This window comes from Hemiscyllium ocellatum, chromosome 7, assembly GCF_020745735.1.
Source record: "Hemiscyllium ocellatum isolate sHemOce1 chromosome 7, sHemOce1.pat.X.cur, whole genome shotgun sequence".
Taxonomy (NCBI): Eukaryota; Metazoa; Chordata; class Chondrichthyes; order Orectolobiformes; family Hemiscylliidae; genus Hemiscyllium; species Hemiscyllium ocellatum.
Genome location: NC_083407.1, coordinates 112,017,302 through 112,042,532, shown reverse-complemented (window position 1 = coordinate 112,042,532; position 25,231 = coordinate 112,017,302). Strand labels below are relative to the sequence as shown.

The 25,231-nt window shown below is 41.3% G+C and overlaps 1 protein-coding gene across 1 annotated transcript in view; it reads left to right on the top strand.

Moving 5' to 3' along the window:
- Positions 1 to 21,644, top strand: part of LOC132817668 (aldehyde oxidase 1-like) — a 131,736-nt gene extending 110,092 nt beyond the window's left edge. Inside the window, 7 exon segments of the mRNA XM_060828167.1 lie at positions 747 to 821; positions 8,325 to 8,377; positions 9,737 to 9,851; positions 16,988 to 17,053; positions 20,333 to 20,521; positions 21,330 to 21,497; positions 21,597 to 21,644. Of these exon segments, the coding sequence (XP_060684150.1) occupies positions 747 to 821; positions 8,325 to 8,377; positions 9,737 to 9,851; positions 16,988 to 17,053; positions 20,333 to 20,521; positions 21,330 to 21,497; positions 21,597 to 21,644 (714 nt within the window).
- The last annotated feature ends 3,587 nt before the right edge of the window (positions 21,645 to 25,231 follow it).

Genomic DNA, 25,231 nt, shown 5'->3' with positions numbered 1-25,231 from the left:
TTTGAAAGCAACATTGTAGTTCATGATTCCCACATATTTACCCAATCTCACTGGAGCCTCAACTCTCCATGGTCAAGAGGGCAGGTGACCAGTTTTATTTCCCAAAGTATGAGGAAACAAGCACCTATGGGGTTCATAGAACATAGAACATAGAAGGATACAGCACAGTACAGGCCCTTCGGCCCTCGATGTTGCGCCGACCGAATCCTACCTAACCTATACTAGCCCAATAACTTCCAAATGCCTATCCAATGCCCGCTTAAATGACCATAAAGAAGGAGAGTTCACCACTGATACGGGCAGGGCATTCCATGAACTCACAACCCGCTGTGTGAAGAATCTACCCCTAACATCTGTCCTATACCTACCACCCCTTAATTTAAAGCTATGTCCCCTAGTAACACCTGACTCCATTAGCGGTAAAAGGTTCTTAATATCTACCCTATCTAAACCCCTAATCATCTTATACACTTCTATCAAATCTCCCCTAAACCTTCTCTTCTCCAATTTGAAGTCCTTACCCAATCTGGTCTTTATGATTGCAATTTCCTATTAATATCGCTGAGTTGTCTAAAGCTAGTTTAACACATACAGTAAACACATATTTTACCAGGTACATGTTATTTCCTGAGATGTTAGTGGTTGTTTACACTTCATTTGGATTCTGGTTCGGGAGTATTTTTCTGTGTCATTATAGTTCCTGATGTGGCATTTCCCTAATCATGGTTTGGTCCTGTTTCTGTCAGGATGCTTGTCAAAATCTTTTGCAGCGACTGCAACCTTTCATGGATGAAAATCCAAAAGGAACCTGGAATGACTGGGTGAGTCATTTATTCAGACAGTTTTAATAAAAGAACATTTAAAACCAAATCACATCATATTGAACCTTACAATTTTTCAGGGCATACATGAAGCGCTTTAAAGCTACTGAGGAACTTTTCAAATTACTGCTGCAAAGGAAATCTGGCAGCCAATTTGGGCATAGCAAGCCCCCAAAAGCAGCTATGTAATAGTAATGCAAAATTTGGCTCTGACAAAGCCATTAGTACCAGAGCTAAGGGTGCTAATTTATAGCCAAAATATGGTCTGTGCTGTTCCTGGATCTGATCACTTCCAGGGTGGTTCATGTGGAATGCTATTTTGATGAGTGCATTACAGCCTACATTATAGACAAATCTTGGCCATTTATCGTCTTGGCATCCCAGAGTCATACAGCACAGAAACAGACTCTGTCATATGTGATGACCAGACATCCCAATCTGACCTAGTCATATTTGCCAGCATTTGGTCGATATCCCTCTAAACCCTTCCTATTCATACGTCCATCAACTTGCCTTTTAAATGTCGTAATTGTACCCACCTCTACCACTTCCTCTGGCAGCTTGTTCCATACAAGCACCATCCTCTGTTGGGGAAAAATTACGCCTCAGTTCCTTTTTAAATCTAACCACTCCCACCTTAAACCTATGCCCTCTAGTTTTGCACTCCCCATTCAAGTTAAAAGACCTTGGGTATTCTTCTTATCCATGCCCCTCGTGATTTTACAAACCTCTATAAGATCACCCCTCAATCTCCAATGCTCCAGGGAAAAAACGTCCTTGCTTATTCAGCCTCTCCCTATAGATCAAACCCTCTGACATACTTGTAAATCTTTCCTGCGTCTTCTCAAGTTTAGCAACATCCACCCAATTTGAGAGCGAAAGAGAGAATGCTGTTCAGCTTTCTGGACACAATGTCCAGTCCAAAGTAGTTGGTCTTGCTTGAGTGCTTGTAAAATTGACTTCACAAAGAAGCTTAGTGTTTCTTAGTAATAGGGTCCTCCTACTGAATCTGGAGCATGCAGTGGAGGTATATTACTAGTGGAATTTCTGTAGCACTCTTGTGTCCCTGATACATAGTCCAGGTCTTATTGTAGATTGTCAATTTGGTATGACAATCGGTCTGTACACAAAGAGTTTTGTTTACCTATGCAAGTCTTTGTTGTCAAGCAGGGAAGGACAAAGAAAATGCAACAAAGACACTATGAGCCTCATCTTTAAATTTTATTTATTCATTCATGGGATGTGCTAGTCAATAGCTGGGCCAAAAATTGTTGCCCATTCTTAAATCCACAGATACCAGATAAGAGTCAACTATATTGCTGTGAGTCTGGAGTCACTTTGTAGACTACATTAGATAGGATGGCAGTTTCCTTCCCTAAAGAACATAAGTGAACCAGATGGGTTTTTATGACAAATGACACGATCCTCATTCCAGATTTTCATTGATTTCAAATTCTGGGATTCAAACCCAGGTTCCAAGAAAATACCTGGGTCTCTGTGCCTCCCCTGCCTCACCACTTCCTCCTACCTGGTAACATTAACATTAATGACTAGGAGGAGCTTAAAATGGCAACAACATGACAATCAAGCTGCAGCATGTTTTAGGTCCAAACACCTAAATGATAAGGTAGAATAGTGACAGACAGAGAGAAAACAAATCATACAGTTGTACTACATCATGTAATGTACTGCCTCATCTTCTCAAGAACCTGAGAGTTGAGAATTGGCATGCTTGTCTGCAGATCTACAGCAGAAACTCACGACATTGATTAGATATCATCATTGAATTGAAGATCAACCACCATTAACAGCAATAGGAGTAAGCAAATCATCATGTCAGAAAAGTGTGTAATGCTGATTTAATACCAGTTATATCATTTTGGAACTTGCTGCTCTGGTTTTGCATGTCCTGTAGCATGAAGGCACTCCGCCTTCCCCTTAACTGCCAACAGTAGCATGCTTCATCAATCTGTGAGCTAGTTGTTACTTACCTTCTCATAGTTGTTTGAATTGTTTAAGTTCTGAGTTGCTTACAGATCATGATGCCTGCAAAAGGCGCAGGTGAACATGGAGAAGGCACTTCTTATTATTGCAAAAGCTCTGACACATAACTGTTCTCTGGTATTGTATTCTGACCATCTATCGTCCTCGGTGTAAGATAATCTGTCTCATTCATCATCTTTAAACTTGCCCCCTCTCACCTTAAAACAATGCCCCTTAGTATTTGGCATTTCCATCCTAGGAAATGAAATTCTCACTATTAACACAATGCATGCCTCAAATAATTTTACATGTTTCTATCAGGCCCCTCAGCCTCTGACACTCTAGTGAAAAGTTTGTTCAACCTCTCCTTACAGCTACTACAATTCAGGCAACATCCTGATAAACCTCTTTTGCACACTCTCAACCTTTATCCGTAATGCCCTGACCAATGCCGTATGCCTTCTTGTGTTAACACTTTTATGGAGCTATAGACTTGGACCCCAAAATCCCTCCATATATCACTGTTACTAAGAGCCCTGGCTTTTACTGTATATTTACATTTTCATTTGCCCTCCCAAAATGCATCATCTCACACTTGTCTGGATTAAACCCCATCTGCCATTTCTTTCCAATTGATCTATATCCTGCTGTATCCTTTGATAACCTTCCTCACAGTCCAAACTCAAATTTTCACGTTATCTGTAAATGTACTAATCAGACCACCAATATTTTCATCCAAATCATTTATATACAATGGTCCCAGCACTGATCCTTGTGGAATTTGACCTCCATTTGACCTCCAGTCAAAAAACATCCCTCCACAACTACCCTTTGTTTTCTATGACCAAGCCAATTTTGTATCAAACTTACTAACTCACTATGGATCCCATGTGACTTAATCTTCTGGATCCATCTATCAAGAGGAATCTTGTCAAATGCTTTAGTAAAGTCCATGTAGACAATATCCACTTCCCTAATTCCGTCAATCATTTTCATTACTTCCTCAAAAATAGATCAAATTTGTAAGATAAAACCTGCCCCTCACAAAGCCAGGCTGACTATCCTTAATAAATTCATTCTTCTCCAAATATGAATGAATCCTGTCCCTAAGAATCTTCTCTAATAAATTCCAGACCACTAATGTAAGGGTCAGTGGCTTATAATTTCTTTGAATATCCCTGTTGTCCTTCTTAAACAAAGGAACAATATCATCTATTCTCCAGTCTCCTAAGATCTCACCTGTGGCTAGGAGAATACAAAGATCTCTGTCAAGGCCCCAGCAGTCTTCTCCCTTGCCTTCTTCACTATATGACTCATCTACCTTTATGATTTTCAACAAACCCAGCAACATTTCTTTCTTAACATTGTTATGGCCCAGAATATCAACATACCCCTCTCTAATCTTATCATCATCATGTCCTCCTCCTTGTGAATACTGATTATGAAGTACATGTGAAGGACCTTACCCACTTTCTCTGGCTTTACACATAAGTTGCATCTTTGTCTTTGAGTGGATCTACCTTTTCCCTAGCTACCCTCTTGCTTCTAATATAGATAGAAAATACCTTGGGATTCTCCTTAATCCTCTCACCAAGGACACTTCATGACCTCTTTTGGCCCTCCTGAGTCCTTGTTGAAGTTCTTTCTGCTTCCTTTATATTTCTCAAGGGTCTTGTCTGATTTCAAGTTCCCAAATGCTTTCTTTCTCTTTTTGATGAAACTTTCAATACCTCTTATTGTCCAAGGTTCCTGAATCTAGCCATCCTTATCTTTTATCCTCACAGGAACATGCTGGTCATAGACTCTGATCAACTGGCCTTCAGAAGGTTCTTACATGTCATTGTGAAATTACCCTCAAACAGCCACCCCAATCTGTTTCTCATGTTCCTACCTAATACTGTTGGAACCAGCTTTCCCTAATTTAGTACTTTCACCCAAGGACCAGTTTTATCCGTATCCATAACTATCCTAAAACTTCCAAAATTATGATCATCGTTCCCAAAATGTTTCCCACCAAAACTGTGTTTACCTGGCCAGGCTAATGGTGCAGTGCAAGATCTAGTACAGCCTCTGCATATTGTTTCACGAAACCCTCGAGATCCACCTATCAAATCCTGCGGCACCTAAGCTCCTGGCACTAAGGAAGAACCAGTCACTATTGGGGAAGTTAAATTCATCCACTACAACAACCCTGTTGTATTTATTTAATATATTTCCATGATCTGCTTACATATCTGTTCCTTTCACCGTTGCTGTCAATAGGGAGGCCTATAGTAATGTAGCAGCTAGCAGTGATGCAAAGGATTACTATATAGCAGTTAAGAATAACCGGGCAGATGGTGTTGGACTCACCAGACTGCGTGTGTTTTCAAGGTTGACTTGCCCCCAAACAGAATGGACTTTCTCTCCTCCTGGGCAAACCAAAGCCAAAGATCCATCATAGTATCCAAGGGTCCATCGTATTCTCAAGGAATCCTTAGGGTCTGTTATAGCATTTTGTAAAGTTTGCTAGGTTTTTGACTAAATTTTCATTCCTTTCATCCCCTGCAACCTGCCTCTAAGTGCAGAATGGGTTTAGGTGCTAACAATGTGTTCAGCGTTGAGCTGCATGTTACTGTCACTGCAATTAGCAAACATCATGATGTTTACGTATCACTTGTATCACTTTGAATGTGGATAGGTTAATTACAGTTACAAGCCCCTGTACCCAATTTTGGGGGCTATCTAATTCTTATTAGTTTCATGATGTTGGTTGATGGATCAATATTACTCAGAACAGCAGGGACATCCATTGATCTCCCATGATTTAATCCCTTCACTTCAGAGAATATTCTTCCTCGATCACCTTTGTTAATTCTCTTCATAACCTGAAAGCTTCAGTCACATTATTCCAATCTTCATAAGATACAAAGCAAACAATTCCAAATGTTGAAGACAGCAGTTTATGTCTGTGTGTTTCATTTATGCCATCCTTATTATAACACCATATGTGTACAGGTCACAAGTGCTTACATACCATGACGCTGGAGCAGCAGTTTGTGCACATGCACAGGTTGAGTGTTCGTTAGAGTGAACTAATCAGCGACTGTATCATTTGCAACTAGGCACCCATCCTAAATTAAATTTTGAGATTCAAACTGAAACCTGGTCTTAAGGAGTAAATTAAATTAGAATGGAGTCTTCCACAAATGTTCTAGTTTATGTCAATTATTATTAAAGTTCTCATTAGAATTATATTGGGTTATTGCTTTTTAAATATGACATTTTTGCAAACAGTACCAGCAGGATTTTGCAAAAAAGCAATTTGTATGGGTTTATTCCAACTTGCATGAATTATTCATGTTTATTATTTTGTATGAATGACTATTATTCAGTAAGTAATAAATAGTCTTATAACTAAAAAAAAATACTCAATTTGAGGCCATGATTCTTGGTTAAGATCTCCATTTATCAACAACTAAACAAACCCCAAGGCACCTTCTCCTGCAACCAATGAAGGGGTAACACGTGCCCATTTACCTCCTCTCTCCTCAGTATCCAAGGGCCCAAACATAGCTTCCAGATGAAGCAGCACCTCACCTGCACTTCCACTGCATTCACTGCTCACAATGTGGTCTCCTCTACATTGGGGAAACAAAGCGTAGACTAGGTGAACACTTTCTCTATATCTACATTCTACCTGCAAAAAAAATCTCGAGCTTCCAGTTGCCTGCCACTTTAATACAACACTCTGTCTCAGGTTTGCTGCAGTGCTCCAGCAAAGCTCAGTGCAAGCTGGAAGAACAACACCTCATTTTCCTCTGGGACCCTGCAGCCCTCAGGACTCATTATCGAGTTCAATAATTTTAGAGCCTGAACTCCCCCATATCCTAGTCCCCTACCTCACACACCAGGCCTTCTTGTCACACAGTCTGTCATTACATACTACCTATTATTTACCACTAACAGTCTCCATTAACAGATATTCACCCTCCCAGACAAACCATTATTAGCTCCTTTGTATGTCCAACTGTTCAAGTTTTGAGGTAGGGTCACCAGACCTGAAATATTAATTTTGATTTCTCTTCACAGATTCTGCTAGACCTGCTGAGCTTTTCCAGCTTTTTCTGTTTTAGTTTCTGTATTACAGTATCCACAGTTCTTTCAGTTTTCATAATGTGAATTAGCTACACAGAGCATTTTAAGTTTGCTTCAGACAACATTTGTCTAAATGCTATTATGGTTTATCCCCATAATAACTAACATTCCTTTCCCTTTATTTTCGCTTCACTTGTTACATTCTCTGTCACTGTATCCACTCTCCCCTTCCCCAATATCAGTGGGACTGCATGTTCTTTCCAGTCTGGCAGGTAGACATACCGTTATTCTACCATTCTTACAATCTGATCAGTTAATCTGAACTATCAACACCCACTGACTCCCAGCACTGCCCCCCCATCATTGCATAAATGCTGCCCCCTCCACATTTCACATCAGCTCTGATGAAGAGTCATCTCGACTTGAAATATTTGCTTGCTCTTTCTCCATGGATGTGCCTGACTCACTGTGATTTCCACCATTTTTTGTTTTCAGTACAGTTTCCAATATCTGCAGTAATTTGCTCCTCTCCCCATAATAAAGCAGAATCTGAAGTGGGATTTTATGTTCTTCAGTTGCATGTGCCACTGATGTTCCTGGCATAATCTGAAACACATCAGGATAAATTGTGCATGATTTACGATGTGCATTCGTGTAACCAATTCTGATGCTTCTGCAGTCAGCAGTAGGGGTTCAATAGTTGACTAAAAAACCAAAAAATGGTGGAAATCACAGTGAGTCAGGCACATCCATGGAGAAAGAGCAAGCAAATATTTCAAGTCGAGATGACTCTTCATTAGCTGTGACTGTGTGTATTAAGTCTTTAATCTCTGAATCAGAGAGTTATGCATTCGAGTCCTACTCCAGGACTTCACCATAAAATCAAGGCCATCACTGCAGTTCAATATGCACTGCTGGAGGAGACCTCTGACAGATGAGATTTAAACCAAGGACCTCAGAGGACAACATAAAAGAACTTATCAGGCTATATCAAATAAGATCAGAGCAGGTAACACTGAAGTGCTGACCAATAATTATCCAAGCAACATCACAAAACTAAATAATCTGCCATTATCATTTTGCTAGTGGGAGATTGCTATGTGCACAACAGTCACTAAACTTCAGGACTACTTTCTAATTTGTGAAGGACTTTGGGAAGGATTGTGGTTGTGAAAGGCATGAGATAAATCCTGGTCTTTCTCTTTGTTTTCCAATTTTACATTTGATATATGTACCATATTAATGTCTCTTGGTAATGCAGTTCACTGACATACAATAATTGTACTTCATTGTCATGTCTCACATTTGCAGTTAATTTATGACTGATTCATAAAACTTTCTAGTTTTTTAAAATTTATATTCCTATCTTACCTAATACTTTACCATTATTAAAATATCTTTATTCTTTACCAAGACACTGAACAACATAATGTGTTTTGACAGGTGAAAGAAGCTTTGAAAAACAAGGTCAGCTTATCAACAACTGGTTTCTTTAAGTAAGTGTAACTGTTAATTTCAACTGAACCTATACATTAGTGGATCACCTTGACTGAATAGAACCTTAGAAATTCTGTGGCATTGACTACATTTAAATTTTGCTTCATACATAAGATCATATCTTCTCAGGATCAAGTGTAGAAGAGCAGGAGAGTACAGAACAATGGAAAAAATGTTTTTTAGATTATATTTAAGAAGCTCAACATATTTCAGACCACTTGATCTTCACTCCATTCACCTTAAATATCCACTTTGTCCACATTGTTTTCTGTAAGATGCACTCCAGCAACTTTTCAAGGTTACTAGTAACCTTGCAAGCCCCACAACCTTTACCATTTAAAAGGTTAGGGCATCAAGTACACAGGAACACCATCTGCAAATTCCGATCCAAGTAACACACCATCCTGACTAAGAAATACATCACACTTTCTTCATTGTCACTGTGTCAAAACCCTGAAATTCTACAAATTAGCATTGTGGGAATTACCTTCAGCATGCTGACTGCTGCTGCTCGAGAAGCAGCTCACCAATTAGGCAGTTAAGAAGGGCAAGAAATATTGGTCTTGCCAACAATACTTACACTTGTGAGAAAAGAAGATTAGGGGACACCATGATTAAATCTGGAAAAAAATTACCGTTGGTAGGAGGAAGAGGAGATTATGCAAAGTTCAGTGATCCATAGCTCCTAGGAAAGAATGCTGGATTAGAAGATGGTTCAACGAAATGTCAAATGATAGACTGATGTTGATATTTTCCAAAATGAAAAAATTTTGCACGGGGATTAGCTGTCCATCTCCCAAAACCACCTCTGAGATTCCATTCATGGATCAATGGGACATGGGCTATAGGTGGGTGTAGAGTTTTGAGTCATAAGAAACACAAGGTAGAGTCCGCTCGCTACATGGGAATGTTTTGTTTTGGAGTGCTTTGACCAATTGTTTAAATATCAAGCTCCTTTAAATCTTTGTATGACTGCTCATGGATGATAACAGGGTGATTTTATATCGGACTGTGCAGAATGTTTTGAGTTGCTACGCTGTGAAGCTTACAAGGTACAATGTGCAATGTTCATAAATGTAACGATATAAAACAGTCACTAATCTGTCTTTGACCCAAGAGACGCATTGGTCAATTTATCCCATTTGGCTTCTTTTGCTGCAAATCCTTACTCTGATTGACACTGCTTATTAGTTTTGGCACAAAGCAAGTTAGAAAATGCACCTTCACCATCCTTTCCATTTCTAACAGTGCTCCTCTGTGAACTGAATCAAACTTTTTTAAGAGTTCAATGTAGTTATCTCAGTGATCATTACTAATATCCCTGTGAAGTGAAAGGATGTATGTGTTGGCCATTTTAGGGGTGAGGATGTGAGCATCGACTGGGAAAAAGGTGAAGGATCCACAGCCAGCTACTTTGTTTTTGGAGCAGCTTGTTCTGAGGTGGAGATTGACTGTCTGACAGGAGACCATAAGGTGAGCCTGAAATTATAGCAGGATGTGGAATCTTATGGATAAGATGGACAATTAGTGAGGAAATGTGAACAAAGTTCTATTTATTTTCTTTGTGAAACAAGAATTTTCAATGCAATTGCAGTTTTGAAGAGTATGAAGGCACAGTCAATGCATTGTGATTCTGATCCTCTCCTAAAGCATGACTCTCAATTTGAAACAGACCCCTCTTCTAGAAATGCTGATTTTAATTGGGTTTTATGAGCAGAAGAAATAGGAGCAGGCATACGCCATTTGGTCCTTTGGTCCTGCCCCACCATTCAATAAAATAGCTGATCTGGTTGTGGTCTTCATTTTCTTGTCCGCAGCCATAGTACTCAACTCCCTAAGTGTCTAAAATTGATACTGAATATTTTCAATGAACCAGCCTTCACTGCTCTTCATAAGACCATAATATTTAGGAGAAGGGATGATGGCCTAGATTAATTATCACAAGGAAATTAATCCAGAAACCTTGATAATGTTCTGAGGATTTGGGATCAAATCTTGCCATGGCAGATGGTGGAATTTGAAACTCCTAATTTCAGATATTTATTGAATTTATGATGATCATTGTCAACAGCAAGGGAAAATCCCACCTGGTTCACCAATGTCCTTTAAGGAAGGAAACTGCTGCCCTTACATGGTCTGACCTACACATGACTCCAGACTCTCAGTAATGTTTTGACACTTAACTGCCTTCTGGCCAACTAGGGATAGGTAATAAATGTGGGCTCAGCCAGTGATGCCCACATCCCATGAGTGAACAAAAAATAAATTAGGCCATTCTGCCAATCATGTCTGATCCACCATTTGATTATGGCTGATACGTTTTTCAATTCCAGTCTCCTGTCTTCTTCTGGAAACCCTCGATTGCCTTACTAACCAAGAACCAATCCATCTCAGTCTTAAATATATTCAATGGCTTGGCCTCCCCAGCTTTCTGTATAAATGAGTTCTAAAGGTTCACCACTATCTGCTTGAATAAATTCTTCCTCAATACAATTCTAAAGGATCATCCCGACACTGAATCTGTGCCCTCAGGTCCTCGTCTTCCCTATTAGTGGAAACATCTTCTCCAGATCTGCTCTATCCAGGCCTCTCAGTATTTTGTAAGTTTCCTCTTCTAAACTCCTTTGAGTACAGATTCAAGTCCTCAACTGTTTTTCATGTGAAGAGCCGTTCATCCCCAGGATTATTTATGTAATCCTCCTCTGGACCTCTCCAAGCCAGCAGATCCTTCCTTAGATACTTGGGCCAAAACTGTTCACAATAGCAGTCCTTCCATCCAAAATGGCAGCGTAGTAGGATGCTTCAGCCTGAGCTAGTCCACTCCATCTGTTTCTTTTTCTCTCTTTAGTTTATTTTTCTTCTTATGTCTTCTTTCTTCTCGGTCTTGGACTCCCTGCCTCAACACTGGCTCGGACTCCTGGTCTCAGTGCAGACCACGTGTGTGTGTGTGTGCGCGCGCACATGTGGAATGGGACCAGTGTTCATGCTGCCCAGCCTATCACCTACACTCTCACTCCAAGTTCACCCCCATGAAACAGAGTGGTTAAGCACTAAAATCTTGACCCCATGACACAATTCATTACATGGACAGTCAGGTGTGAACAGACAGTCTATTTCTTTAGGGTAAAAAGATTTTCAAAGGGCAGGAAAGAAGGTCACTGTTTTCTAGGGTGCTGCTTCATGCCTTGTGACATTCCTTATCATCCCATTCAACTGCTCTGTAAAGTCCATCATGAGCACCCACCCCCGATCATCACCCTCACCACACAGCAACCCGATGTCCCTCCGAACTAATGCTGCTGATGTACCTTGGTCCAGGATCCATTGCTACCATCCACAAAAGTCTGTGTTATGGACCAGACCAAACCCCTTTTAAATATACCAAGGAAAAAGCTTAGACCCTCGCTTTTATCTTTTTAAAGGCAAGTGCAAGACAAAATATATCTCTTAAAGCCATAGTATTGTCATACCTGCTTGCAGTCCTAGCAACATGCACACTTTTGGTGTTACTGGGACTGCTTGACCTACTAATCAATCAAATTGGTTCCTCAGTCTCCCCAGTAAGGGGCAGATGTCCCACTATGGAGTGCCCTTTCTGCAGGACTCTTTATTAAAAAAAAAGGGGTCAAACCCCACCCTTCCCCTCCCACACACTGAAAAATGCAACCTGTCCTCTTAGTATTCACCATGTCAAAAACAAAAACAGAAATTGATGGAAAAGCTCAGCAGGTCTGCCAGCTTCTGTGGAGAGAAATCAGAGATAAATGTTTTGGGTCTGGTGACCCTTTCTCAGAACATATTCATCATGTCAACTTTGATGAAGAATCATCTTGACATGAAACGTTAGCTCATTCTCTCTCCATGGATGCTGCCTGACCTACTTGGTTTCTAGCATTTTTAGATCCCAGACTGAAATCTAGCTTGGTGGATCATACATTTAAATTCTACAGTTGTTTAACATTAATGTTAGTCATTTAAACATATTCACATAAAGCTGCAATGGTTTTTTACAAAACAGGTTTATAACAGAAAAGAAGAAAAAAAGAAGTGTCCTAGATAGAGTCATAGAGTTGTACAGCATGAAAACACTGCCCCTTAGTTCCTTTTAAATTGTTCCCCTCTCACCTTAAACCTATGTCCTATACCTGGGCTGGGGCAAGTACAGAATTAAAATCTTGGCGATTCATTCTATCAATGCCCCTCATGATTTTATAAACGTCTGTCATGACAGGACTTATGCACTTCATGGGATGGTCCTGGGGAGTGTTGCTGAACAGAGACACCTTGGAATGCAGGTTCATCGTTCCATGTAAGTGGAGTCAGGTAGACAGGATAGCGAAGAAGGCATTTGATAAGATTACCTTTATTGGTCAGTGCATTCAGTATAGCAGTTGGGAGGCCATGTCATGGCTGTACAGGACATTGGTTAGGCCACTTTTGGAATACTGCATTCAGTTCTGATCTCCCTCTTATAGGAACGATGTTGTGAAATTTGAAAGGGGTCAGAAAAGTTTTACAAGGATATTGACAGGGCTAGAGAGGAAGTAATTAGAAAGAGCTTAACACATATCAAAACAAAATCTATTCGCAATGTACCTTTCATAGCCGTGCAATCCCAGGGAAACAATCACACTAATCTCAGGTTTTAAAAAATAATTCACCTGACTTTCCCTCAGTTCTTCCTCTTGGATTGTGGAGACAATTGTAGAATTCCTTTCCAAGCTCATGGGCATGAACCTTTCACAATTCTGATGCCTGTACTTTCATTTTATCAACCTAAAGACGTCTTTCTAAACTTTCCTGGCTTGGAAATTCCACAAAATAGAATCCACTTCTATTGACGTCACTGGCTCCCTGAATTGACCGGATTCTCCTGCTGGGAGAAAGTGTTCTACCTTGTGAACTGAACTTCTGCACTGAGAATTTGAATCTTGTGTTCTGAAGTCAAAGCTAAATTAATTGTCTTAATGTATTAAAAGAAACGCATTCATAAGATTAGCCAAAACTCATCTGCCTCTATTTTTAAAACAAGCCAAATCCCAAATATGATCATAGTATGCTATATATGCGAAGTAAGGGAAGTAGACAGAGAGAGCTCATAAAACAGTGCAAGGAGAGAAGAGAGTAACACTGAGAGTAAGAGCCTTTAAAACAGCCCTAGTTGAGAAAAGAGCAGCCATTTGAGAGAGTACCCATAAAATAGCATGGTGGGTGGAGATAGCAGTGGAAAGAGGTGAGAGAGTGTCTATAAAACAGCATGAGGCCAGGAGAAAACATCAGGGAGAAAGAGGAATAAGTGGTGAGAGAGGAAGAGTGCAAGATCATAAAATTATTTGGGGGAAGGGGAAAAAGCTGGGAAGGGGGAGAGAAAGAAAGAAGTGGCAAGAGGAAGTGTGAGCCCATAATACAGTACAAAGAGAAGATAGTGCAAGGGAGACACAGAGAAAGAGAGCCCATAAAACAGTGTGAGGGGAAGAGAGCAGCAAGGTGAGAGAGAGAGCATGAGGAGGGACACTCCTGATGAAGGGCTCATGCCTGAAATGTCAATTCTCCTGCTCTCAGATGCTGTCTGAACTGCTGTGCTTTTTCCAGTACTACACTCTCGACACTGAGGGAGCAGCAATGAAAGAGAGAACAAAAGTATATAAAACAGTCTGAGGGGAAGAAAGGACACCGAATGTGAAAGAGAGCATGTAAAGCATCAAGAAAGATGGAATGAACAGTATTGGAAGCAGAGAGAGTCCACGAAATGATGCTCAAATAGGATGGAGTATCAACAAGATAGGGAAATGGAATGTTGAAAAACAATGAGGTGAGGAGAGAGCAGCAAAGCAAGAGAGTCCTCACCTCATACTGCATATAAAATAAAGCATGAGGGACAACAGTACAACAGCAAGAGCTCATAAAACTGGAAGCAGAGTGCAACAGTGATAGAGACAAAGAGAGTCATAAAACAGAGTGAGAGGAAGATTTGTGCTTCCAGAGCAGATCTGAGAAACATCAGTGTGACATCACAGAAAAACAGATAAGTACTTTGTTGGTGAATATTTTCTCATTTAAAAAATGCACTGAATTCATACATAATTGGGAGATTTAGTTTGAACAGTAAAGTTTATCAACAGGAGTAAAACTTATTATGATTAGGGGTTTTGATTATAATAATGAAGACAAAAGTAAAATAATTAACATATGAAGGTGGCAGAGCAGGTGATATGTTGTGGTTGCAGTATGTGAGAATGATGGTTGCTGGTGTGATCTCAAGCGATGACATCCATAGTAACAGTTGTTCAAGGAGCTTCAGCTTTCAGTTGGTGAACCAGAGTCCACATCATTGCAAAACAGTGGGGCAAGGCTATCTGGACACGTCATTTCAGAAGGCAGTGATACCTGTTACGCTGGGGCTGTCTGATATGGCCAGGGACAGCAGGGTGTGACTGTGATTGAGACAGGTATGGGGGAATGAGAAGGGAATAGTGGAGTAGTCTTAGCCTTTATTGCAATCCAAAATGTTTAAGGGTCTTACATCTTGAATGGATCAGAGCGGGAGATGCCAGGTGGACGAGTGAACTGGCCAAGGCACTGTGAAACAGGAAGAATTAGATTACATTACATTATCTACAGTGTGGAAACAGGCCCTTCAGCCCAACCAGTCCACACCGACCCTCCAAAGAGTAACCCAGCCAGACCCATTTTCCTCTGACGAATGCACCTAATACTATGGACAATTTCCCATGGCCAATTCACCTGACCTGCACATCTTTGGTCTGTGGGAGGAAACCAGAGCACCTGGAGAAAACCCATGCAGACATGGGGAGAATAGGCAAACTCCACACAGACAGTCATGCGAGGCTACAATTGAACCTGGGACCCTGGTGCTGTGAGGCTGCAGTGCTAACCACTGAGCCACCATGCTGCCCTAATTCGAGGGGTCAGGAACTAAATTGCACTATTGTGGTAGCTGGGAGAGTATAGCAAAGGGGTAGTAAGAGGCAGAGATCAAACAGCTCTATGTCTGCCAGAAGGCAGGTTTCAGGACATCTACTCTGGGCTTGAATAACTTCCATGTAGGGGAAGTAGCAAAAATGAGGATCCATTTGTTCTGGGACATGTGGGGTTCTAAGAATACTGGTAGAACTAGGAAAGAAGTTTTGCCTAGAGAGTATGACCAGCTAGGAGCTAAGTTTAAAAAAACAGAACCTCAAAAATGATTATCTCTGGATTATTAGTCAAGCAATAAGCAAATTGGCACAAGGTAGTTAAAATCAGAATAATGAATATGTTACTAGTGGGAGAAATGGATTTTGATTTCATGAATCACTGTCACCAGTATTAGGGAAAATGGAAGTTGTACTTTTGGGACTTCACCTGAGTTGTGTTGGGACCAGTGTTGTGTTGATTCTTATATGTAGGATGGTAGAATGGGCTTTAAATTAAGTAGTAGAGGTGAAGGAAATATGTGTGAGGAGCTGTGTTAAATTGATGGAAAATACGTTAACAAAGTAGGGTAGCAATTTAGGTATTGATAAATAGTGTGTGACAGGAAGAAACAGTGTACAAATTTAAGAACATCCCAGTAGATAAAACCAACAATTGCAAAAATGTTAAACAGTCAGAATTAAAGGACTTGGATGTATTCATAACAAAATAGATTAATTATTACTTATTATTATTAACAGATAGAAATAAATGTGTATGAATTGATAGCCATTGTGGAAACATGGTTGCAATTGACCAAGGTTGGAACCTAAATATTAGAGTTTTATTGGAAGTTTTTGGTACACTTGCTTTTAGATAAAAACAATGACCTATTAAAAAGTCAGGAACCAGCAGGAGGCAATTGATTGGGATGACATTGCCCAGCAGACCAGTCCTTTTTTTAAAGTTAACCTGCTCCAGTAGGCTATGACATATCACCTGGATCAGAGGTAAAACCATCCCAGCACTTTTTTTTCTACTTTGACAGAAACCGATCACAACAAAATTGTTATTTGTTAATGAATTAATCGGGTTAACACACAAGCCTGACAGGGACAGTGTCGTGATAACAAAAAAGAAAAAAAAGTGGGAATTCAAGGCAGAAAACTGAATCAAAATTGACTTGAAGGGGGAGATAATGCTCTGCAGTTTCCCCAGTGCCAAATTTCTATAAAAGCTGTGAGGGTGTTAAGTGACATTGCATACTCTCTATTCAATGACACCAAGGCACGAGCCTAGCTACAGAAGACAGGCAGGCAGTCGGGAATTACAATATCCTCCACCGCCCTATGCCTGAACCTGTTGATGGTTACCTTAGCCATGTCCAGAAGCAAGCCCATGAACAGCTCCTCCAAACTGCCTGCCCTCTGCAACCCCCCCACCCCACCATCCCCTTACCTGTTCAGACATTTTATGACACATCACTGGAACAGGTGGGACTTGAACGTGGACCATCTCGCCTAGACGGAGGGCACGGTCACTGTGTCACAAGAGCCCTCAAAATAATGGCACACAATGTGGGCCCAACATGACCTTGGGATTAATGGTTTTATACTCTAAAGAAGATTGGAGACCACAGTCCTAAAGTCATTACTCAGCATAGCACAGTGACCATATGTTTTGTTGTTTTGCAGAATATCAGGACAGACATTTTGATTGATGCAGGACAAAGCATAAACCCGGCTGTGGATATTGGACAGGTAGGTTACAGAAACTGATTGAAAGATGAAGATAACAAAAGAATGTATACAGCTCCTGTTTTAGTACCAAAGTTTCTGTGCTGAAGACTGCCAAGGTTATCGGCTATGAAGCTCCAGTTTGTGGACAGCAGGTTCACAATATTTGACAGCAAGAAATGTTTGGTATTGAGTAATTTCTAGATTTCAGAATTTCCTGGGTTGTGGAATGACAAGGACGTGAACAGAAAACACCACAGATAGAAGTATTTACCTGAAACATAAAACATTATAAAACAGGAATAATAATTGTTTGATTTATTAAATTTTGTACTTTCTATGACTCTGCTCCCAAAATGCTATAGTATGGTTCATAAGTTACTTGGGTCTCTCAAATATTTTTGGATAACTGGTATCTTTGAATGTTAAATTTCCAGGTTGAATTATTTAAACTGTTTAACAATTTTCTCTCAATGGTCAGTTGGGAAGCAGTGAGAACCTAAATACAAACAGAGACTGACAAAGGGACAATGCAGAGAGGCTGCTGCTTTCATCCCCACTGAATTCTGTCACAGTCCATTTGGGCATCTACAGCAAACTGTAAAGAACTTTTTTTCAAGAGTCCCCTTAGTATTAAATGGATACACAGATCTGCTCCAACACCAGTACTTCTGTCCCTCACTTTAATATAGAGTCATAGAGATGTACAGCATGGAAACAGACCCTTCAGTCCAACCCGTCCATGCCAACCAGATATCCCAACCCAATCTAGTCCCACCTGCCAGGACCCAGCCCATATCCCTCCAAACCCTTCCTATTCATATACCCATACAAATGCCTTTTGCAATTGTACCAGCCTCCACCACATCATCTGGCAGCTCATTCCATACATGTACCACCCTCTGCGTGAAAAAGTTGCCCCTTAGGTCCCTTTTATATCTTTCCCCTCTCACCCTAAACCTATGCCCTCTACTTCTAGACTCCCCAACCCCAGGGAAAGGACTTTGCCTATTTATCCTATCTATGCCCTTCATAATTTTGTAAACCTCTATAAGGTCACCCCTCAGCCTCCGACGCTCCAGGGACAACAACCCCAACCTGTTCAGCCTCTCCCTTTAGCTCAGATCCTCCAACCCTGGCAACATCCTTGTAAATCTTTTCTGAACCCTTTCAAGTTTCACAACATCTTTCTGATAGGAAGGAGACCAGAATTGCATGCAATATTCCAACAGTGGCCTAACCAATGTCCTGTACAGCCGCAACATGACCTCCCAACTCCTGTACTCAATACTCTGACCAACAAAGAAAAGCATACCAAACGCCTCCTTCACTATCCTATCTACCTGCGTCTCCACTTTCAAGGAGCTATGAACCTGCACTCCAAGATCTCTTTGTTTGGCAACACTCCCTTGGACCTTACCATTAAGTGTATAAATCCTGCAAAGATTTGCTTTCCCAAAATGCAGCACCTCGCATTTATCTGAATTAAACTCCATCTGCCACTTCTCAGCCCACTGGCCCATCTGGTCCAGATCCTGTTGTAATCTGTGGTAACCCTCTTCGCTGTCCACTGCACCTCCAATTTTGGTGTCATCTGCAAACTTACTAACTGTTGACTATCCTCTTACGCTCGCATCCAAATCATTTATGTAAATGACAAAAAGTAGAGGGCCCAGCACCGATCCTTGTGGCACTCCACTGGTCACAGGCCTCCAGTCTGAAAAACAACCCTCCACCACCACCACCCTCTGCCTTGTACCTTTGAGCCAGTTCTCTATCCAAATGGCTAGTTCTCCCTGTATTCCATGAGATCTAACCTTGCTAATCAGACTCCCATGGGGAACCTTGTCGAGTGCCTTACTGAAGTCCATACAGATCACATCTACTGCTCTGCCCTCATCAATCTTCTTTGTTACTTCATCAAAAAACTCAATCAAGTTTGCGAGACGATTTCCCACACACATCCTGTCCCTCAGGATTCCTTCCAAAAACTTGCCCACCACCGAGGTCAGGCTCACTGGTCTATAGTTCCCTGGCTTGTTCTTACCACCGTTCTTAAACAGTAGCTCCACGTTTGCCAACCTCCAGTCTTCCGGCACCTCACCTGTGACTATCGATGATACAAATATTTCCGCAAGAGGCCTAGCAATCACTTCTCTAGCTTCCCACAGAGTTCTCGGGTACACTCTATCAGGTCCTGAGGATTTATCCACCTTTAACTGTTTCAAGACATCCAGCACTTCCTCCTCTGTAATCTGGACATTTTGGAAGATGTCACCATCTATTTCCCTACAGTCTATGTCTTCCATATCCTTCTCCACAGTCCTCTTCAACAGAATCTGTATTCTGTGTCTCCTTGGTCCTCCCAGATGTATTAGAATTTAGTTACGTTCCAGGTTCTCCTCATGGTTTTTCAGTGAGAGAAAGGAAGTGGAATGCAGTTGAAATAGTCCTGTCAAATCAGTAACCATTGTGCAATATTCCAGTACAATATGCTATTTTGCAGTAATGTATAATCTTTCATTGGGAAGTGTCCAATTGTCAAATCACTCATGATGAAAGGAACAGAAAGTATTGAGCAGTGTTTCATTGGTTTGTGGTCCAGTGTTGATGCATTAAAGTGCCATTCAAGCTATTTAAAGTTGGGCTTTTTATGAGTGAAACTGGTATATCTACAAGGAAAAAAATGGGGTATCCTTCTAGCAGTCACCTCAGTGCAACCTAGATTCTGTTCATTGTATTTGTTGAGCCAGGACACAATCTGGAACCTCTATCTTTGCTCATCATGCACTGAATTATGGAAGTCAGTTGAGCCAAGTGGCTAGTGCATGTGGATGTTAGGTTCAGGCTTCGCTATGTTGAATACTTCCTCACAATCCACATGGATTAAAACTGAAGGCTACTAATGACCATTTAATTGAGACAGAAGTGCCTCTGCTCCTTGGCTAAATGGACAGCACTTGTCTGCTTTTGAGCAGAAGTTTACGAGTTCAAGCTTGACTCCAGAAACTTGATAACAAAATCTAAGCTGACATTCCAATGCAGTACTCAAATGATGCAGCTCTATTTTGGGGGGGGGGGGGGGGATTGCGAAATGGAGGGGGAAATTAACGGTTGCAGTTCCTATATGACAACAGTGACTTCTGAACTCAAAAGTACTCCATTGGCTGAAAGTACCTTTGAGCCATCCAGAGTACATGAAAATTGCAAATTGGCATTTTTTTGTGGCTGAGTAAAGCTGACTATTAATTGATGTGGTCATTCATATGCAAACTGATAATCACTCCTCACAATCTTTTACAGATTGAAGGTGCTTTTACCCAAGGACTTGGGCTTTTCACCATGGAAGAGCTGAAATATTCTCCGAAAGGGGTGCTTTACACTCGTGGACCAACCCAATACAAGATCCCTGCAGTTTGTGACATTCCAGAACAGCTCAATGTGTCATTGTTACCACGGTCACAAAATCCCAAAGCCATCTACTCTTCCAAAGTAAGTTCCAGGTATCTGATCTAGGATGATTGGACTGGTACTCTGTTAAATAAGGTGACACAAGAATATCTAGAGACTTAGAGAGCATTGCCAAGATGGTACAACTGCAGATCTCGTAAAATATTGACACCGATCTTTGACATTAATGAGGGCAAGTGGTGCAGAAATTGGAAGCATATCCCAAATAAAACCAAAAAGTGTGGAAGAACTCAATACATCTGGCAGCATCTAAGGAGAAAGAAGCAGAGTTTAAAGTTTCAAGTTCAATATGAGTCGTCTTTGACCCGAATTCCTGCCATTTGGATCTTGGTTGAAAATGTCAATGCTTGTGTGTTTTGTGACTTCATTCATTGTTTTAAGTCTACCTTAGAAATAGAGAGATGGAGAAGATAAGGGGCCTTTCATTTGCTGACCATGACTCCTCTTACACCTAACATCTCAGTCTGAATGGATGCAGCACCCCACCCGCTCAACTTCATTGGTAAAAGGGTTGTTAACTGACGATTAGTTTACTGAGCTGAAACAGCAGAAACAAGCACGACAATCTGCTGTATCCCTCTCACCCTGCTGAGAAATACAAAATGCAGCTCTGTTGTGTGTATGTATGCTGGGCTAGCAAATGAGCAAAGACACAGTCCCATGGTCATAAATGCTGCTGACTCCAGGCTCACGTATAACAGATGGCCATTTGGGTGAGCATTGAAGTACCTATTTTTTCCCATCGGGGGGAATTATCTCATTTGAAGAGTTAAGTAGTAGTTTTAGTCGACAGCTTCATATACCATTTTTATTCCTGTCCCGACTCTAGGGGATCAGTGAAGCAGCTGTGCTTGCTGGCTGCTCTGTGCTTTATGCCATTAAGGATGCAATTGCAGCAGCAAGAGAAGAGATCGGTTTAACAGGGAGTTTCACTTTGAACAGTCCTTCCACCCCTGAGCGAATTCGCATGGCGTGCATTGATCAGTTCACTGAGATGGTAAGGCAGATATTTTTAGTTTAATCTCAAATTTTTAATTAATGCAACATACTTGTTTCTTACTATATGTTACAGCATGGTTGTCATTTTTCATTACAGGTTCCAGACTGTGTGCCTGAATCCATTCCATGGGCCATTGTTGTGTGAGAAGTACTGAAGATAATGTCACCAACCAACACGACGAATACGGTGTCAAACAGTGCATTGTTTTTCCTCAAATTTAGTGAATATATCAATTTGATATATGAGCAACAGAAATCAAGCATGAATACTCAGCTTTCAGGTTAATACTTCTGAATTAAAATAAATTAATATATAACACATCATGGACAACAATGTAATAGCCCATTACTTTGATCCCAACTGTCACTGTTACAGGTAAATCAGCTCCTAGAGTGAAACCTGGTTTTGTATAATTATATATTTAACTTTTGCAGTTAGTTAACATGGTGGTGCGTTTCCAGCTTCTGGGAAAGTGTGAGGTCATGCATTCTGGTAGGAAGAATAGAGGTATGGGGTGAAAAATGAGGTCTGCAGATGCTGGAGATCACAGCTGAAAATGTGTTGCTGGTTAAAGCACAGCAGGTTAGGCAGCATCCAAGGAATAGGAAATTCGACGTTTCGGGCATAAGCCCTTCATCAGGAATGAGGAGAGTGTGCCAAGCAGGCTAAGATAAAAGGTAGGGAGGAGGGACTTGGGGGAGGGGCGATGGAGATGTGATAGGTGGAAGGAGGTCAAGGTGAGGTTGTTATGTTCTGGTCAACCCAACCACCCCGTGGCTCAACACTTTAACTCTCCCTCCCACTCCACCGAGGACATGCAGGTCCTTGGACTCCTCCACCGGCAAAACATAACAACACGACGGCTGGAGGAGGAGCGCCTCATCTTCCGCCTGGGAACCCTCCAACCACAAGGAATGAACTCAGATTTCTCCAGTTTCCTCATTTCCCCTCCCCCCACCTTGTCTCAGTCGAGTCCCTCGAACTCAGCACCACCCTCCTAACCTGCAATCTTCTTCCTGACCTCTCCGCCCCCACCCCACTCCAGCCTATCACCCTCACCTTGACCTCCTTCCACCTATCACATCTCCATTGCCCCTCCCCCAAGTCCCTCCTCCCTACCTTTTATCTTAGCCTGCTTGGCACACTCTCTTCATTCCTGATGAAGGGCTTATGCCCGAAACGTCGAATTTCCTATTCCTTGGATGCTGCCTAACCTGCTGTGCTTTAACCAGCAACACATTTTCAGAATAGAGGCATGGACTATTTTCTAAATGAGGAGAAAATTCAGAAGTCTGAAGTGCAAAGAAACTTGAGTTTAGTCCAGGATTCCCTCAAGGTAAACTTGCAGGTTGAATTTGAAGTTCGAAAGGCAAATGCAATGTTGGGATTTATTTTGAGAGGACTTGAATAGCTATTTTGTATCAGTCTTCACAGTGCAAGATGTGTCTAATATGCCAAAAGAATTATGTTAAGGATACAATGGGAGATGAGAAGGCAATTCAATTGTTATCACTAAACAGGTAGTGTTGTGCAAACTTGAGGGTCTTAAGGTAGATAAGTCCTCTGGTACTAATGGAATGCATCCAAGGGTGCTGAAAGAAATGGTGGAAGTTATAGTAGATGTGTTATTGGTAATTTGCCAAAATTCACTGGAATACAGGCAGGCCCTGGCAGACTGGAGAAAGCGAATGTCATGCTGCTGTTTAAAAAAGGGTGTAGGCAAAAGGCAGGTAACTATAGGCCAATTAGCTTAACATCTGTACGCGGGAAAATGCTGGAGGCTATCATTAAAGAATAAACTGTGAAACATCTGCATGGAAAGGATTCCATCAGTCAGACATAGCTTGGATTCAGAAAAGGAAGGTCATGTTTGACAAACATCATAGAGTTCTTTGAGGATGAAACAAGTGCGGGGATCAGAGGGGAATAGATGGATGTTGTATACTTGGATTTCCAGAAGACATTCAATAAGGTGCCGCATGAAAGACTCATTCATAAGATAAGAATTGTGGGGGGTGTGGATAGAGAACTCGTTAACTAATAGAAAGCAGAGAATTGGGATAAATAGGTGTTTTTCTGGTTGGAGATCCACAGTGAGCAGGGTACCACAGGGGTTGGTATTGGGCCTGCAACTGTTCATGATTTGGAAGAGGAGACAGAGTGTCATGTATCCAGGTTTGCTGATGACACTAAATTGAGTGGAAGGGCAAACTGCAGAGAGATTTAGATCGGTTGAGTGAGTGGGCAAGGATCTGGCAGATGGAATGCAATGTTGGTAAATGTGAGGTTATCCATTTTGGAAGTAAAAATAGTAGGTCAGAGTATTATTTAAATGGTGAAAGATTGCAGCATGCTGTTGTGCAGAGGGACTAAGGAGTGCTCATACATAAATCGCTAAAAGTTGATTTGTAGGTGCAACCGGTAATCAGGAAGGCAAACAGAATATTGGCTTTCATTGCTAGAGGGATTGAATTTAAGAGCAGGGAGGTTCTGCTGCAGTTGTACAAGGTGTTGGTGAGGCCGCATCTGGAGTATTGTGTGCAGTTCTGGTTTGCTTACCTGAGGAAGGATATTACTGGCTTTGGAGGCATTGTAGAGGAGGTTCACCAGGTTGATACTGGAGATGAGGGGGTTACCTTATGAGGAGAGATAGAGCTGCCTGGGACTGTACTCACTAGAATTTAGAAGACTGAGAGGGGATCTTATAGAAACATATAAAATTGTGAAAGGGATCGATAAGATAGAGGCAGGTAACTCGTTTCACTGGTGGGTGAGACTATGTCTAGGAGACATGGCTTCAAGATTAGGGAGAGTAGATTTAAGACAGAGATGAGGAAGAACTGCTTTTCACAGAGAGTAGTGAATCTATGGAATTCTTTGTCCAAGGAAGCAGTAGAGGCAGCTTCATTAAATTTATTCAAGATACTGTTGGATGGGTTTTTGCATATTAGGGAATTAAGAGTTATAGGGATAATGCAGGTAAGAGGAGCTGAGACGATGGATACATCAGCCATGATGTTAATTAATTGGGGAATAGGACGACAGGCTAATAGCCTACTATGATAAAAACAGGGTTACGCTTCTGAAGTTCTATAAGGCTCTGGTCAGACAATATTTGGAGTAATGTGTGCAGTTTTGTGCCCTGTATATCAGGAAGGATGTACTGTCCTTGGAGTGGGTTCAGAGGAGGTTCATGAGAATGATCACAGGAATTAAAAGCTTAACGTATGAGGAACGGGTTGAGAAGTGGCAGATGGAATTTAATTCAGATAAATGCGAGGTGCTGCATTTTGGGAAAGCAAATCTTAGCAGGACTTATACACTTAATGGTAAGGTCCTAGGGAGGGTTGCTGAACAAAGAGACCTTGAAGTACAGTTTCATAGCTCCTTGAAAGTGGAGTCCAGGTAGATAGGATGGTGAAGGAGGTGTGTGGTATGCTTTCCTTTATTGGTCAGAGTATTGAATACAGGAGTTAGGAGGTCATGTTGCAGCTGTACAGGACATTGGTTAGACCACTGTTGGTCTCCTTCCTATCAGAAAGATGCTGTGAAATTTGAAAGGGTTCAGAGAAGATTGCCAGAGTTGGAGGACTTGAGCTATAAGGAGAGGCTGAACAAGCTGGGGCTGTTTTCCCTGGAGTGTCGGAGGCGGAGGGGTGACCTTAATGAGGTTTACAAAATTATGAGGGGCATGGATAGGGCAAATAGACAAAGTATTTTCCCTGGGGTTG